At 44.0% G+C, this 15,601-nt stretch overlaps 1 protein-coding gene across 1 annotated transcript in view; it reads right to left on the bottom strand.

The window, feature by feature from the left end:
- Positions 1-15,601, bottom strand: part of LOC115318457 (A disintegrin and metalloproteinase with thrombospondin motifs 16-like) — a 212,994-nt gene that overhangs the window by 32,422 nt on the left and 164,971 nt on the right. The window contains exon 12 of the mRNA XM_040215034.1: positions 6,666-6,801. Coding sequence (XP_040070968.1) covers positions 6,666-6,801 — 136 coding nt within the window. The remainder of the gene's footprint in view (positions 1-6,665; positions 6,802-15,601) is intronic.

Below are 15,601 nucleotides of genomic sequence, written 5' to 3' on the forward strand. Positions count from 1 at the left end.
ATAACACCGTATGAGATATACGGGTCAACCATTATGAATTTTTATACGGGTTTTTTCCAGTAGGGTAACCCTGTGCAAAAACCGTGTTGAGCTGAGCAAAAGATATTGTTGATATTTAAGTGACTAATAAGGTTAGAATAAATTATATGTTCCATTATCTTATAACATTCATTCGTTAGGGGAATCGGCCTATAGTTTTCGACACTATATTTTCCCGTCTTTTGGTATTCGAACTCCATTACCAAACTTCCAATCATCACGTAGACATCCACCCTCTAGCAAATTCGTAATTATTATTAATAAGTGTGATGCTATAATATCGGCTCGAGATTTCAATACAATATTTGGAACTCCATCTGGCCCATGTGCGTTTCCTAGTTTTATATTGCCTAGTAATTTTCCTACCCCATTGTGATTGAACGTGAGTTCGTTCGTTTTACCCATAACTTTATGAGCCGTGGGCGGTAGTGATGAAGATGCAAAATCTCAAAACACAGATTTGAAGTATTTATTGAAAGCGGATGTTTTGACGCTATCGTCTGTCACAAGATTATCATCAACCAGAAGAGAGGGGACACCAGCCACGTCCTTTCGTTGAGATTTTACATACTTCCAGAGTCCTTCGGGACAGTCCTTAAAGGCCGACGACCAGTTCGCGCTTTCCGCTTTTGCCCCGCTTACTCCTTTCCACCCTTCTGCCCTGTCCACCGCTAGCGGTTTCTCCTTCCCCACGGTGAGGAGGATCTTCTGCCTTGCAGAATCTCGAGTCTGGTCGTCGGCCTTTAAGTTTGCTATCAAGTGAGAGACAATAATTTTATTCAGCTTTTTTTTAGTTTTACTTTGGGGTATTTTTAAAGATCTTTAAGCTGGTTCAAGATCAGTGAATCGTTACATTTTCATTTCGTACAAAAACACGTTTTTTATTTATTGATAGTCTGATTTCTGAATTCATCCATGGCTTATCTTGTTTGCGCTTCGCGCTGACCATCTTTGCTGAAACATAAATGTCTACCAATTCTCGTATTTTATTTTTAAAGATGGTTCCATAAGGTATTCAGATCACTTGACACACTGTACACCTTAAAATCAGACGAAAAATCCAAAAGGTCAAAACCTAAACTATCATAATCCCCTCTATTGAACATGTACGCCTTTTTGGGTGGGTTTCTATATCTAGGCACATTCAAACATTTCATAGTCGCTTCTACTGCCTCATGGTCACTTATTCCTGGAACTACTAAAGCGGAATGATCGATGGAAACCTATTACAAAGAAAAATATCGAAAACACTTGCACGAATAACGCCAAGTCTTGTGGATTCTGTAACAAACTGATCTAAATGGAATTTATTAATAATGTCCGAAAAGGTCGTGTAGAGCAGGCTAAATTTTCAATCATGGGGCGATGATCAAGCCAAGTAACATCTGGTAGATTAAAATCACCACAGAAGACCGCATGACAGGGCGCAACAACAGAACGCGCATTATACAATAAAAGAAGCGGTTGAGCAGTGCTGGATAGAGATCTATAAAAAGAACAAGCAGTTAAGTATTCACCTCGGGAGAGGAAAATCTCACACCCACGCCATTTCACAGGTTACGCCGGTAATATCTTCAGAAATGCTGTGTAGGCTCTGTTGAACGAGCAAAAATACACCGCCACCGCGATTATCTCTGTCATTACGGACGACAACAAAGTTTGCAGGGAAAACTTCAGTGTTCAGAAGGGAGGGGTCCAGCCTTGACCCACTTCCAATAACAACGTCTGGAGTGTTAACTGTGATAAGACTAGCTAGGTCATCTGATTTATTTCGGATGCTTCGGCAGTTACTATAAGCAATTTAATGTTATCGACTGTTCTAGACGATGTTGCAGAAGCATTTAGTAATCGCTAGCGATTACATTCCACGACGGTTTGGAATCCGTATCATAAACGTACGAGGTTCGTACAATGAGGAGTTTATAAAATCGAAGCTTGAAAGGCAGGTTCTTAGTTTTGGCAAAATAGAGTAGATGCCGAAATAGAATCATGCGCTGCTGCTGCGTGCAGAGTGAGAAAGAACTCAGCATAGGCTTAGCACGAAGCGCCACTAGTTTTACTAACTGCGCAAGGCATTACAGTGCCACAAGCATGGTCCTGCTCGAAAAGCCTTAGGCGTAAAGGGGACGAAGTGCTGGGCTGGTGAAAGGGCGTTTGGAGATGGCGTTATGCAAACTTCGCGCGCAACACTTCACTACGCCACCGCCACAATAAAGGTCTTGCTAGGTGAGAAGCTGATTGGATGCGCCAAAACGTTTGCGGCCTGCAATGCTAGAGACGTTTCGACAAAATATATTTGACGCAAGCACGGTGGAGTAGGGAACGTGTGGCGCGTCAGGGCCACGCAGAGTTTCTGCAGCTTCTTTCACGCGTGGAACAAGGAATCGCGAGACAAAACGCACCAGCGAGCGCAAAGAACACGCCAATGAGCCATTTTTGTTTTAATCGTCCAAGCACAACCACACAAAAAACGTTCTGCCATTGCCAAACAAAAGGCTTTTCAAATCAGTCAACGACCGAAAATCCGCTAGTGAAAAGCAGCTTCACTTGATGAGTCCGCGTTTGAAAACACGTCGCTTGGATCGCAATAAGTAGTAACGTGACGGTCACGCGATACGCGGTCCGCGGACGAAAATTGCGATTCGGTCCATCGTTTGAATCGGCACTCAGGAGGCTGGAACGGAAGTTGGTTGATATCGAAAGACGCTCCTGCACGGATGAAAAAAAGTTGTTAACATATTTTACCTATGATAGGAACAAAGATCTTTACAACTTTTTAGTATCGAATATTACATAATGTGTAGTCGTTTTAAACTATTTGACAATTCAAGTATTTATAATTTTGATTGGTCTATGTGGAGCTAGTGTCTGGATTGCTAACTTTAGAGTTTTGTCCTCTGCTTTTAATGCTTACAAGTCGGTGGTATCGAAAAAATACGAAAACGATAGGTATTTTTCATATTGCGCTACGGGTAACTAGATTACAGAACCATAAAAAGTGGCAGCGTTGCCGCAACAAAACAGTACTGATAGTCATAAGCCCATGTGCATTTGGACGTATTATTCACACACCAACCTCATTGTTATTTTACAGTAATTCGAGTCTTAACAATTTACTAGTTAATTACTCCATCTACATATCATCAGGCCTCCACCATAGCTGCAAACTTCACAAACCCATTCCTCCTTCTACACTATTTTCATGCCGAAAGCTCTTGTGATTGGAACCCTTCTTATTTTTGTCAGATTTAAGGCTGCCCTACCCTTAGCGAAAACTAATACGTTTGAAATATCCCACATTCTAATTTGAGTGTATTTGAAATACAGTTCATAATTGTAAGTACACGAAAAGTAGACCAAAAATATAAACTTCTTTTTTTTTTACTTAGTACTAAAATATACTTCTAAAAATCATATTAAAATACCTTTACTTAAACTACATTTGAAGTTCCCTTCATGCGTTTTGAAATATGTAAATACTAAATTAATATGAACAAAATACCTTTCACATTTATTTCTTGAAATATTTATTTAATTCATGCAAAATATACTCCAACCCTAAAAAAAATGTAGCAATCAAAAATAGGTGCAGAATACTCTTAAAATACCTGAAAATCGTAAATACTGTTGTGTTATACTCTAAGTACCTTTTGACTGCAATACTTTGGTAATTTGACTTAAACTACCAAAATATTGAAAAGCTCCCCTTCTAGAAGTTCACTTTAAGCAGATATGGAGTACACTGAAGCGCCTAAATACAACATTTGATTAGTTTGTCAACTGAATTGCGCAGCATCGCACTGATAAATCAGCCCAGTTTATGTTATTGTTTCCTTTTTTCTATCAAGAACACACCTGATCAGTTCCTTGCACACCAATCACAAACGGGGTTCGGGAACTACAACCACAACATTTGCTGATGTTGGAAAGCTTCAGCAGGTGCTGTCAACAGGTACGTTTGGCGTGGTTTTGTTAGCACAATGTTAGTTCGCTGAACGTGTATACTCACCATTGTACGTGATGTGAATAGTGACTTTAATATAGTGACATTAACTACCATATTAAATAGACTACTACTAACAAGGAAAGGCAAAATGACTACTGTAAAATACTTATTTTTCGCGGGCTCAATATTTCGCGATTTAGGTCAAAGTTGAGTTTTTGAATAATTCGCAAATTCTAATTTTCGCGACGCGCTGGGATCGCAACATAGATTTTAATGTTTTTACATTTTGCCGGAATTGTTCACGAGACCTATTTGTCGGAATTGTAGGCGATTCGCGAACTTTGCGAGAATTAGGTCCTCACGAAAATAAAGTCGTTTACAGTATTTTAAAGTAAAGAAACTGCCTTGATTCGCTTCTTCTTGAGTGGTGCTGCGCAGAGAAGCAATAACATGTATTTTATGAGCCGTTTGTGTGGATATTGTTTTAGGGACTGCGCCGAATCGTTATTAGTTGTACCAATGCTTTTTAGTAAGAGATATCGTCCACGAACTTCAAAACACTGTTTCACATTTGACAGACTCCCGAGGAGAAGATCGAATACTTGGAACATTAATAAGCGCAGAGGTGGTCACCGAAAAAATGATTACCTTCAATATGTAGGCTATATAAGGCTCTAGAGCAGTCAACGGGACTGTGAATGAGCTGTTCAGTGCGTCATGGTGTTTGTGTTCGTTTCTATTGTAGCTTTGTGAGATGTATTTAGTAGTGCCTTCAAATACCACAGGACACCATTTGCTGACGAAATCGAAAATAAAAAACAATTCTGTAATCCGTTTTTAATGCACAAATGGCATCTTGAGTGTGAAGGGATAATATTTTTGGTATATCTAAAATCTTTTTTTATTCATATTTAAAATGTATTTTGCATACCTTAGGCACGTATTTCGAGTGCGGCCAAAATAATACAGAATAAATACAAAATGAATATTCGTATTCATTATATTTCAACTTCGTTTGAAGTACGGTCTCTTTTTGCTAATGGTAGCTAAATAGTATCATTGATTTTAGCCTGTATTTTAATTTAATAATGTTTAACCGCCCAAATCTCTGCCCTCTCTGTAATGCTTTGGCCATGATGGAATAACAAATATTTAGACAAATTGTTAGCCGCAATCGTTTTGGCAGTATTACTACATACTAACTCAAAGGGCTAAACCGGTTCATTTTCATTATTAAGAAAACAATCAAAATAGCTTTAGTATCGCCTAGGAATACCACAAACCAAACATTCCGATCTAATTCCACCTAACATTTCATGAAACAAATAAGCAAAGTTTTAGTTGCGCGAAATTACCAAAATTTGCTGATCTTAGCGGGCGAGGGAGGGCATGGCCAACAGTGCAGTCAATACCACAGTGTAGGCGCAGCTCACCAGGGGCTACCTACGTCATGTTAAGGGCACTTGGGGAGATTTGTTTGCTTGTTCTGTACGTTTTCGAAGAAAGGCTACAGGGGGTTCTAGCAGGGCGCTCATCGTTGGCCATGTGACTCGCGGAACTCGCATACGCTTCTGTGCACTGGTGGGCTCCCGTTCGAGCATGTGTCATTGCTGGCAGCATCCGTCACATGCGAAAGAGCCAGTTTGCGACGTTGAGCACGGCGTGGTTCTCCAAATCAGTCACGAATGATTTGCGCCAGTTTGCTGAATTTAAATGTCTGCTAATCATTTCAAAACAAGCACTTCGGAGAGCCTGAATATTTCTGCGCTAAAGCACAAGCTGCTGCCGCCGCAGTGCAGGTGTCGTTGTTTGTAGCAGACTGGCAATCGCACCAGACAACACGTTCCCCCTTGCGACGAGCTGCTCCCGGCTGCCTGGTACGTGACACCGCGATTTGTTCAACATGGCAACGTTACTCGATTACCTCAGTTCTGTAGCTCCCGCGGAGGGAAGTTTACCCCTCCGTAAGGTTAGTCCGCGTCCCATCGTTTCAAACGGCATCTAAATTTTTGTTTCAAAACGGTGCTTTATATAAAGTACGGTGGGCGAGACGCTGTGCTTGAAAACGTAAACATTCCATAGAATACCCTGCAGCTAACATAGCAGGCGAGCCGCGGGTGCAGAACAAAGGGGGAGGGGTTACAGCACGTGCGAGCAGCGTCTCGTACCACTTCCGTAACTGAGCTAATCTAATTACGTTTCCCCATGGTTAGAGTATGTACGTGACGTCGAATGAGCAATGTTGCTCGATACATGCAATGTTTTGGTTTCGATTTGTGGTTAGCTTCAATAAAAAGTTGAAGAAAAAAGTATTTTTCTTTTTAGAACCACTTAATATTGCGCTGGGAATCATGATCACACATCAACTCAAATACTTTGGAACTGGCGGGAGTGGCTCTTTTATAAACATCTGTACACACTCATAATTTATACTTTGCTTGTGATATATTGAAGAGCCTGATGAGTTTAGGTAAATCGAGTTAATTATATTAGCCAAACTGCTTTTTGTTTCTTTCATAGAAAGTGTCAGAGATGCGCAGAAGACTATCGAGTTATGCATATAGATAATGCTCGCAGTTAGAACATTCATTTCCAATGTGGGAAAACATTACAAAAAAAAACTAGAACTGAACGGTCACAACCATGTGTGATAAAATCGAATGGCTATTCTTGCACGTACCCATTTCCACTCTAGGAAGTTTGGATGAGCTATTTGGCAAATTTGTGTTAAATTGATAGAAACACCTGGTAGCTCTTTCACTTCCGTCGTGCAGTTTTGCTTTGTTTTAAGCTCGAAGCAACTTGTGGATAGAGTTCTGAAATAGAAAAGGTGTATGTGACTAGAAGCAAAGTATGTGACGGGTCAGAGAAACACCTAACTTTGCAAACGCTTGGGAATTCTAAAGGCCTAAATTGACCTAACACGCTTTTGCTCTAAGGCGTTAGTTAGTGGCTGATTAATTCCTTTAGTTTTTCAACGGCTCTTCTCCGGCTCGTGACAGAATTCTCGAAGTGCCAACATTGAGCCACAGACACCACATGCCTGATGCAACATTTATTTCGCGTCAGCAAGGTTGTTTTTTGCCGCAGGCACGCCACGTATGAACCGAAGATCCAGCATTGAAACCTAAATCTGGCACTCTTTTGTTTATTTAGGCCCAACGTTGCCACAAGGAAACCGGAAAAACGTAAGCAAAGCCTGACACTGGTACTTGTTTGGGCATTTAGGCCCAAGGTTGCCAGATGGCAGCTCAAAAACGAGTGGCTAAGCCTAATATTGGTACTTGTTTGTCGGGATAGGGCCAAGATAGCCTCGCTCTGGCCAAAGGAGGTCAAGTCTGACTCTACGTTGGCGTCATCGAGCATTTGAAGGCCCTAAATAAGAGACAAAAACCAAACTTTGTTCAAAAGAACTTTGATATCAGTTGCGCACGATCAGTATGCAAAGGTATACGCACAGCTTGACTATGTGTAACAAATATTCAAGTAAAAAAAAAAGACTTTATATATTTTTTCATTGAAAACATAATAAGAAATAAATCTTGAAGTTTTATTTTTAATATCCTGAAATCTTTCTCTAGGCATACCTTAGCGGCCAAAATTAATGTGGCCATAAGTGTCTTCTTAAGTGAACCCCAGGAACAAATGCTGCGCGCGCTAATACTCTTCGTTAATGCCTAAATACCGAGCGAAACCGATGTTAGAAGCCGTTGGTTCCAAGCAAGACAGGGGAAAATATTATATAGCTACATTGTCTCAGAATAAAAGGGCAATTCACTTCGGAAGAACACATTATAGCAAATGCAGTTAGTTTTTTTAGAAAATAATTACAAAATGTGTACAAATCATATCAGAGGCATTTGATGATCTCCAAATTTATTTTATTTATTTATTTACAGAGTACCTACATCGCCTCGAGGGCATTATTGTAGGAGGGGCGGGAAATAACACACATACATAAAAACACAAAGTGATCACTTGTCCGCACAGATTAGCTATACAGCCGAGAAAGAAATACACTGTTGTCCAAGGTGCTCACCACATCATCAGGCAGCAAGTTCCACTCTCTAATTGTCTTTACAAAAAAAGAATGACAGAAGCTGTTTGTTTTATAGGAATATTCAAAAACTTTTCTAGAGTTATCACACCTAGCTGAAACATACGTTGGCCCCAAAAGATACCCATTCCTATTAATACCGATATCATTATAATAAATGCGATGGAAAAACTTCAATCTTAATTTTTGCCTTCGAATGCTCAAGGGCTGCCATCCCAGCATGGTTTTAACCTCTGTCATACTAGCGTATGGATGGTAGTTGTTACTGACGAATTGCGCTTCTTGATTTTGAAGTTTCTCTAATCTATGGATCAGATACTGCTGGTATGGATCCCATATAACGCACGCATAATCAAGCATTGAGCTTACGTGCAAGAAGTAAAGAGTTTCTTTTACGTGTTTGAAATTTCTACGGATAAAAAACAACATTTTACTGGCCTTATTAATTGTGTAGTCAATATGTTTATTCCATTTAAGTGATTGGTGAAAATAAACGCCAAGATATTTACACTCAGAGACATTTCCGATTGTCAGGTTTTTGATAGTATAACTTGTAAAAAATTTACCGACGTTTCTAGCAAAATTAACGAGGTTACATTTTCCAATATTTAGGCTCATGTTCCATTGGTTACACCAGTATTCAACCTTATCTAGGTCGCTCTGCAGGATCTCAATGTCTCTCGTCGAATTTATTTCCCTGTAAATAACGGGATCATCAGCAAAAAGTTTTATTGTCGACTGAATATTTTGTACAATGTCGTTAACGTAAATCAAAACAGTAACGGTCCAAGAACATTACACTGAGGGACCCCTGAGGTCACGGTAACGACTGAGGATTTACTTCCATTTAAGACAACACATTGCTCACGGTCACTTAGGTAATTTCGTATACAATTTAGTACCTTACTATTAATATTTATAGAGGCTAGGTTTATCAGTAGAAGGTTGTGTGGTACCGTGTCGAAAGCTTCGCTGAAATCTAGAAAGACTGCGTCTACTTGCGTATTTTTGTCATTTACTTTTAATAGGTAATGCTGGAACTCTGCTAACTGCGTGTTGCATGAAAATCCACTCCGAACGCCATGCTGGGATGGAGTAAAAAAGTTAAAGCTATCAATATATTTGAACATTGCGCTATATAAAATATGCTCGAAAAGCTTAGAGCAAACAGACGTTAGTGATATAGGCCTATAGTTTTCCACAAGTTTCTTATCTCCGGATTTAAAAACAGGAATCACATTCGCCGTTTTCCAATCAATTGGGACCAACCCTGTCTCTAGTATCGTTTTAAATATAATAGACAAGTACTGTGATACAATCTCGGAACACTTAATGAGAATAACAGGTGATATACCATCAGGGCCAGTAGCCTTTGACTGATCTAGGCCGCGCAAAAGAGAGGCAATACCATGAACATCAATATCAATATCCGCCATCATGCCAGCAAAACAACTATTCGGTGACTCCACCACATACCCAGAGAGTCCCGGAGAAAATACCGATTTAAAGTAGGAATTGAAGCATTCTGCCTTCTCCACATTTTCCTTTAACATTTGGCCGTCAAATTTTAAGAACTGGGATAGAAATATCGTCTTTCCTGCATGTCTTCACATATTTCCAGAATACCTTAGGGTTTCGTTTAAGATCGCAGTTTAGCCTGGTAAAAAATCACTGCTTAGCTAACTTTATTGTTACTTTTAATTGATAAATAATATATTTTAACCCTTGCAAATTAAGGACAGAGTTATCTTTACAATGTTTTTTGTAAGCCCGCCTTGCTTTCCCCAGTAGTTTCCGTATTTCGGCATTAAACCAAGGTTTTTGTTTACGTCTTTGCCGCAAAGTTCTTGAAGCTACAAAAGCCTCAACTAATTCCAATATTTTATTGCGAAACCAAATCCAAATCTCCTCTGGTGTACAAGACTCAGATACACATGAAAAAGTTAGAAAATATATCTGTAATGCATTATTGATGGCGTCAAAATTACCCTTTTCATAGATGAGTATCTGCGTCGCTCTTGTTTCTGTTCAGGTACGCCTGATACATTCAACTCGGTAATAACAACATCGTGATCACTTATTCCGGGATATACCTGGGCGCTAGAAACAATATTTGGGTCATTGCATAGGACGAGATCTAAAACTGCCGTCAGTCGAGTCGGCTCCATGACATACTGAATCAGACCAAATGTATCCATCAACTCTGTGAACATAGAATAAACTCGCGATTTGCTTCTTGCCGTCGTCCCAGTTAACCACGAAAAGTCTGGCAAATTAAAGTCGCCTCCCAGAAAGACGGTGTCTGGTATCACTGATAACATATCTGAGAGTGAAGAAATGCTTGTTTCATTTCCGTCTGGCGGACGGTAGATAGTTCGTGGTGTCGCGTTCGTTTTCCCTTTGGGAAAACGAACGCGACACCACACCAACTCAGAGCCATTCTCAAATTTAACTGCACAGCTACTCCACCAAGATGAAACCAGCAAAAAGACTCCTCCTCCGTGTCGATGTCTGTCTTTACGATATACCGAAAATCCCGGCGGAAAAATCTCAGTGTCAGAGACCGTATCGTCCAACCAAGATTCGGTCCCCAGAACAATCTCTGGATTCAAAGTCATTATTAAAGATGCAAGCTCATCAACTTTATGAGGATGCGACGGCAGTTCACAACCAGAACCGTAGGTTTCTCTGGCATATCAACAATGTCATCTTTGCTTGGTCTGTTGATAGGAGGTAGGTGTCGTCATTCTGCTACGATCTCGGAATTAGTCGGACGAAGCAGGACTGGTTGACACGTGTCGCTGTCCCAGATAAACGTCTGCCCATTTATTACTATCTTATCATAGTTCAAATAGACCCAGTTTTCTTTATTTTGCCTTTTCTCTTTTGCGTAGTTCCAGAGTTGCCGCCGTTTTTCTTGAACTAGGGGACTGAAGTCTTCCGATACCCTGATCGGGGTATTTTTAATCCTAAATGCATTTCGCCTCACATTTTCTCTGGCTTTCCAGCCAGCAAAATGCGCAACGACAGGCCGATTTTTTCCATCTTTAAATTCTCCCACGCGGTGGGCTCTTTCGATCTCAACATTGTCGATAGATAACGTTTCTTTACAGATGTCCCTTATTAGTTTCTCAGATTCTTCCCATGTCTCTTTTCTGGAGTTGTCGGGAACTCCAAAAGATACTAAGTTTGATCGTCGACTTCTATTTTCAAGGTCGTCTAATTTGGCTTCAAGTTTAAACTCACTTTCTTCAACATGTGCCACGCGTCTTTCTAGGACCTTTGTCTTTGAAATTACGCCATCAATCTTATTCTCAAGATCAGCTTGCCTTTTTTCTATGCCTGTTAGCTTTGCCAAAACAGTAGCTTGTCCAGACTGCAATTCTAAGAGTATGCTTTCAATTTTTGCCAATTGTTCAGTTTCAGCCTTAGACATGGGGCCGGGGTTTGATTCCACGTCCCCTGCCAAGGGGAGCAATGCTTCCGTGAACAAGAGACAGGAATCGAAGAACAGGAATGTTAACTCATCAATCACCCCGACACCAAAAAGATAAGAGCACCAATGCAGCATGCGTTTGTTGATAGGGCACGACACTCTCACAAGCAGTAGATTACTTGTTCGATAGCACTTAGAGCATTTCAAGTAACCAACCTGATACATGAAGCAACGTGAGTACGGGCCGAAAAGAGTGCCGTGCCCCAGTGGTGCCGGACGAGGTAGCTCCCTTTTGTGGCTGTGGTGGGGCGGATCCGGAAGTGTCCCTCGGAGCCTAGCCATCTGCCGGTCTTCAAGGAAACCTAGAAAAGTTTCTGTAGCCTCCGCTGGCTCGAATGGGCTGCCGGTTGATATTGTCGCAAATCCTTGTTTAAATTTATTTTCTTTTATAGTTCTGAATCTTTCACTTAATATTGTCACAAATCACAATTTATGAAGCGACAAAAACGCAAGCAAACTAAGCGTTTCTTGGGCGAACTTGTGCCCAAAACAAAATAAAGAAAGTCTTTCGCCGCAGACGTCGATGGCGGCGTAAGAGTAGGATCGGGCAGTGGGGCGTGGCTCACTACGGGTCGGCAAGCGGAGCCCATCTTGTACATGCTTAAGGTTCTGAAGCAATCGGTGTAGAAACCTCGGCGCGTAGAACATTCGGATCTCGAAGAAGCAGTAGGGTTCTTGAATTCACCAGAACGCTACATTTACAGAATTAACAAAAATATGCGTCCTCTCCCAGTCATCAAACCTCGACACTTTGCGTGGGAGTCAATTTCGATAACCATCCCGCCACGGGCTGGCTGCATACTTGGCTACCTACACGCGCGGCATTACTCTCCTCTTCACAAAAAAAAGCATCACCTTGATGCCACACGAAACAAAACACACAAAAAAAGTAAACGTGCACTGAAGAGTAACCTGGAACACGAAACCTCCACAGTGCTATCGTGCGTAGAACGACTTGAGACGAAATATGTAAACCACCTCGAATCGCGGCCGGCGGCGTGAAGAAAGCCGGGTTTCCTCAGGCACCACTTTGCAGTTTAAGTTACCTAGGCGGTGGAAAAGCTTCTAGGGTCCAAAGAACCGTTTTCACAGATTCTCACTCAGCCGTGGTGACGAACCACTGTCCACACCCACACGCAGTCTCCTCGCTAGAAGAGAACGCACCGACAACGGAGGTTGTAGCGGCCAGCGTCGCCAAATTAAATGTTTTGAATACTGAGCCGGACGAGCTGGCGGACTTTTGAGTGCCGAGGATCTATCTGGGCGTTGTCACTCCCGTCGGCAGCTGGCGCATGGGACAGTACCTATTCCACCATCGTCGTTACCTCTCGACCGGGTGAAACTCCAGTGGTCATTTGAACCACTGTGTTGTAGGCGGACTTAAGATATGGCAATGCTTCGTCTCACGTCTTGTGTTCTACGTCAACGTACATTGATACCACGGCAGTGTTGGTCTTGTTTGGCCCTTTTGTCAGCCCGTTAGTCTTGAGATTGTACGCCGTGGTTCGACGGTGTTGTGTGTGGCCGAGACGAAGTATTTCTTGCGTTGGCTGTGCCATGAACGATGATCCTCGGTATGTAATCAGGAACTTGGGGAGGGGGGGGGGGGAGGGCAAGACAGAGAAAAATGCATTAAAAAAATACTTGGAGACTTCAAAGGCAGTCCCGATGGTAGGGTTTGTTTCTCGGCGTATCATGTTATTTGACTGGTTTCGACAGTCATTCACGGTTGCTTTTAATACACTGGAACGGGGTGGTCGGCGGCGCAGTCAGGTGCAAGTGTCCTGACGGCTTCGTCGACGGTGTCTTCCGTCGTCGCCATTCGTGGCGGGAGTTCGTGTAGTTTGTAGTTATGCACACTCTTCGGACACCTGATCGAGTGCCACTTTCACAAATATTGGCAAGTGCCTTGCTCTATCCAAGGTGCTCAGCAATGGGGTTGTCATTGCATACTTTGAAATCTTCTTTGTGAAGGCTGATGAGATGTACCAGCAGCCACGCCGTGTTGCTGTCGCTGGGACTCATCGAGCACCTTCTAGGTGCTCGTTCAGTCCTCGCAGTTCAGGATTATCTTCTTGAAGTGCTATCATCTGCTTTATATATAGTGAGCCTTGGAAACACTCGTCGTCGACTCCAGTGCGAGAGGGACTGGCCTCGGTTTTGCCTGCACTGCATATCAGTCACAGAAATCGGGACCGTAAAAGGAAATCCGCCGTCCGCCTCAAAGGCAGTCGCGCCGAGTACCTCATGACCGAGAACGTACTCAGCGGCCTTAACAAGATCCGCCGCAATAGGGGACGCCACGGGGTTCTCACAACCATGAGAATCCGGGGCCGCAAAGCACCTACCGCTGCCCGCCTTGACGGCGGACGTGCCGAGTGCCTTATAACCAAGACCACACTCAGCGGCCCTCGCCACATCCACCGTAATAGGGGACGCAACGGTGTTGTCTTAATTGTGAGAACCCGGGCCCTTAAATGATCTCCGGCTGTCCGCCCCAACGGCGGACGCACCGAGTGCCTAATGACAGAGATTGTACTCAGCGGAATTCCCGAGATCCCAATCAATAGGAAACGAACCGGGGTTTTCATAACTGTGACAATGCGGGAAAGCAAAGGACCTCCCGCTGGCCGCCCCAACGGAAGACGCGCCAAGTACCTCATGGCCGAGACCGATCTCGGCGGTCCTTCCGAGATCCACCGCAAAAGGGAACACAAGGGGGTTCTCATAAACGTGACAATCCGCGACCGTAAAGAACCTCCCGGCGATAGCCCCAACGGTTGGCGATCCGAGTACCTCATGTCCGAGACCAAGCTCATTGGCCCTCCTGAGCTCCGCCGCAATGGGGGACGCAACGGGGTTCGCTAACCGTGAAAATCCGGGGCCGCAAAGAGAATATCGCTGGCCGTCCTGGCGGCGGACGCGCCGAGTACCTCATGACAAAGACGATACTCAGCGGCCTTCCCGAGATCCACCGCAATAGGAAACGAGCCGGGGTTCTCATAACTGTGACAATCCGGGAAAGCAAAGGACGTACCGCTGGCCGCGCCAACGGCAGACGCGCCCAGTATCTCTATGACCCAGACCGATCTCAGCGGCCCTTCCGAGATCCACCGCAATAGAAAACGAACCCGGGTTAACATAACCGTGACGATCCGGGTACCGCAAACGACTTCCCGCGTCCGCCTCAACGGCAGGCGCTCCGAGTACCTCATGACCGAGCCCATTGTCAGCGGCCCTCCCGAGCTCCACTGCAATGGGGGAGGCAACGGGGCTCTCATAACCGTGAGAATCCGGAGCCGCAAATGACCACTCGCTGTCCGTCCTGACGGCGGACGCGCCGAGTACCTCACGGCGGAGACCATACTCAGTGGCCTTCCCGAGACACACCGCAATAGGGGACGCGACGGGGCCCTGATTTCCGCGAGAATCCGGGGCCGCAAAGGACTTTCCGCCGTCCGCCTCAAAGGCGGTCGTGCCTAGTGCCCCATGAGTAAGACCGTACTCAGAGGCACTCCCGAAATCCACCGAAACAGGGAGCGAACCGGGGTTCTCATAACTGTGACAAGCCGGAAAAGCAAAAAAACCTCCTGCTGGCCGCCCCAACGGCAGACGCGCCCTGTACCTCGTGACCGAGACCGATCTCAGGGGCCCTTCCGAGATCCACCGCAATAGCAAACCAATCGGGGTTAACATAACCGTGACAATCCGGGTACCGCAAAGGACTTCCCGCGTCTGCCTCAACGGCAGGTACTCCGAGTACCTCATGACCGAGCCCATTCTCAGCGCCCCTCCTAAGCACCACTGCAATGGGAGACGCAACGGGGTCTCATAACCGTGAGAATGGGGAGCCGCAAATGGCCACTTGCTGTCCGTCCTGACGGCGGACGCGCCGAGTACCTCATGATGAAGACCATACTCAGCGGCCTTCCCGAGATCCACCGCATTAGAAGACGCAACGGAGCTCTCATGACCATGAGAATCCGGTCCCGCAAACGACCTCCCGCTGACCGCCCCAACGGCGGACGCGCCGTGTGCCTCGTGACCGAGACCGTACTCAGCG

This window comes from Ixodes scapularis, unplaced genomic scaffold (assembly GCF_016920785.2).
Source record: "Ixodes scapularis isolate PalLabHiFi unplaced genomic scaffold, ASM1692078v2 PGA_scaffold4__175_contigs__length_147842914, whole genome shotgun sequence".
Taxonomy (NCBI): domain Eukaryota; kingdom Metazoa; phylum Arthropoda; class Arachnida; order Ixodida; family Ixodidae; genus Ixodes; species Ixodes scapularis.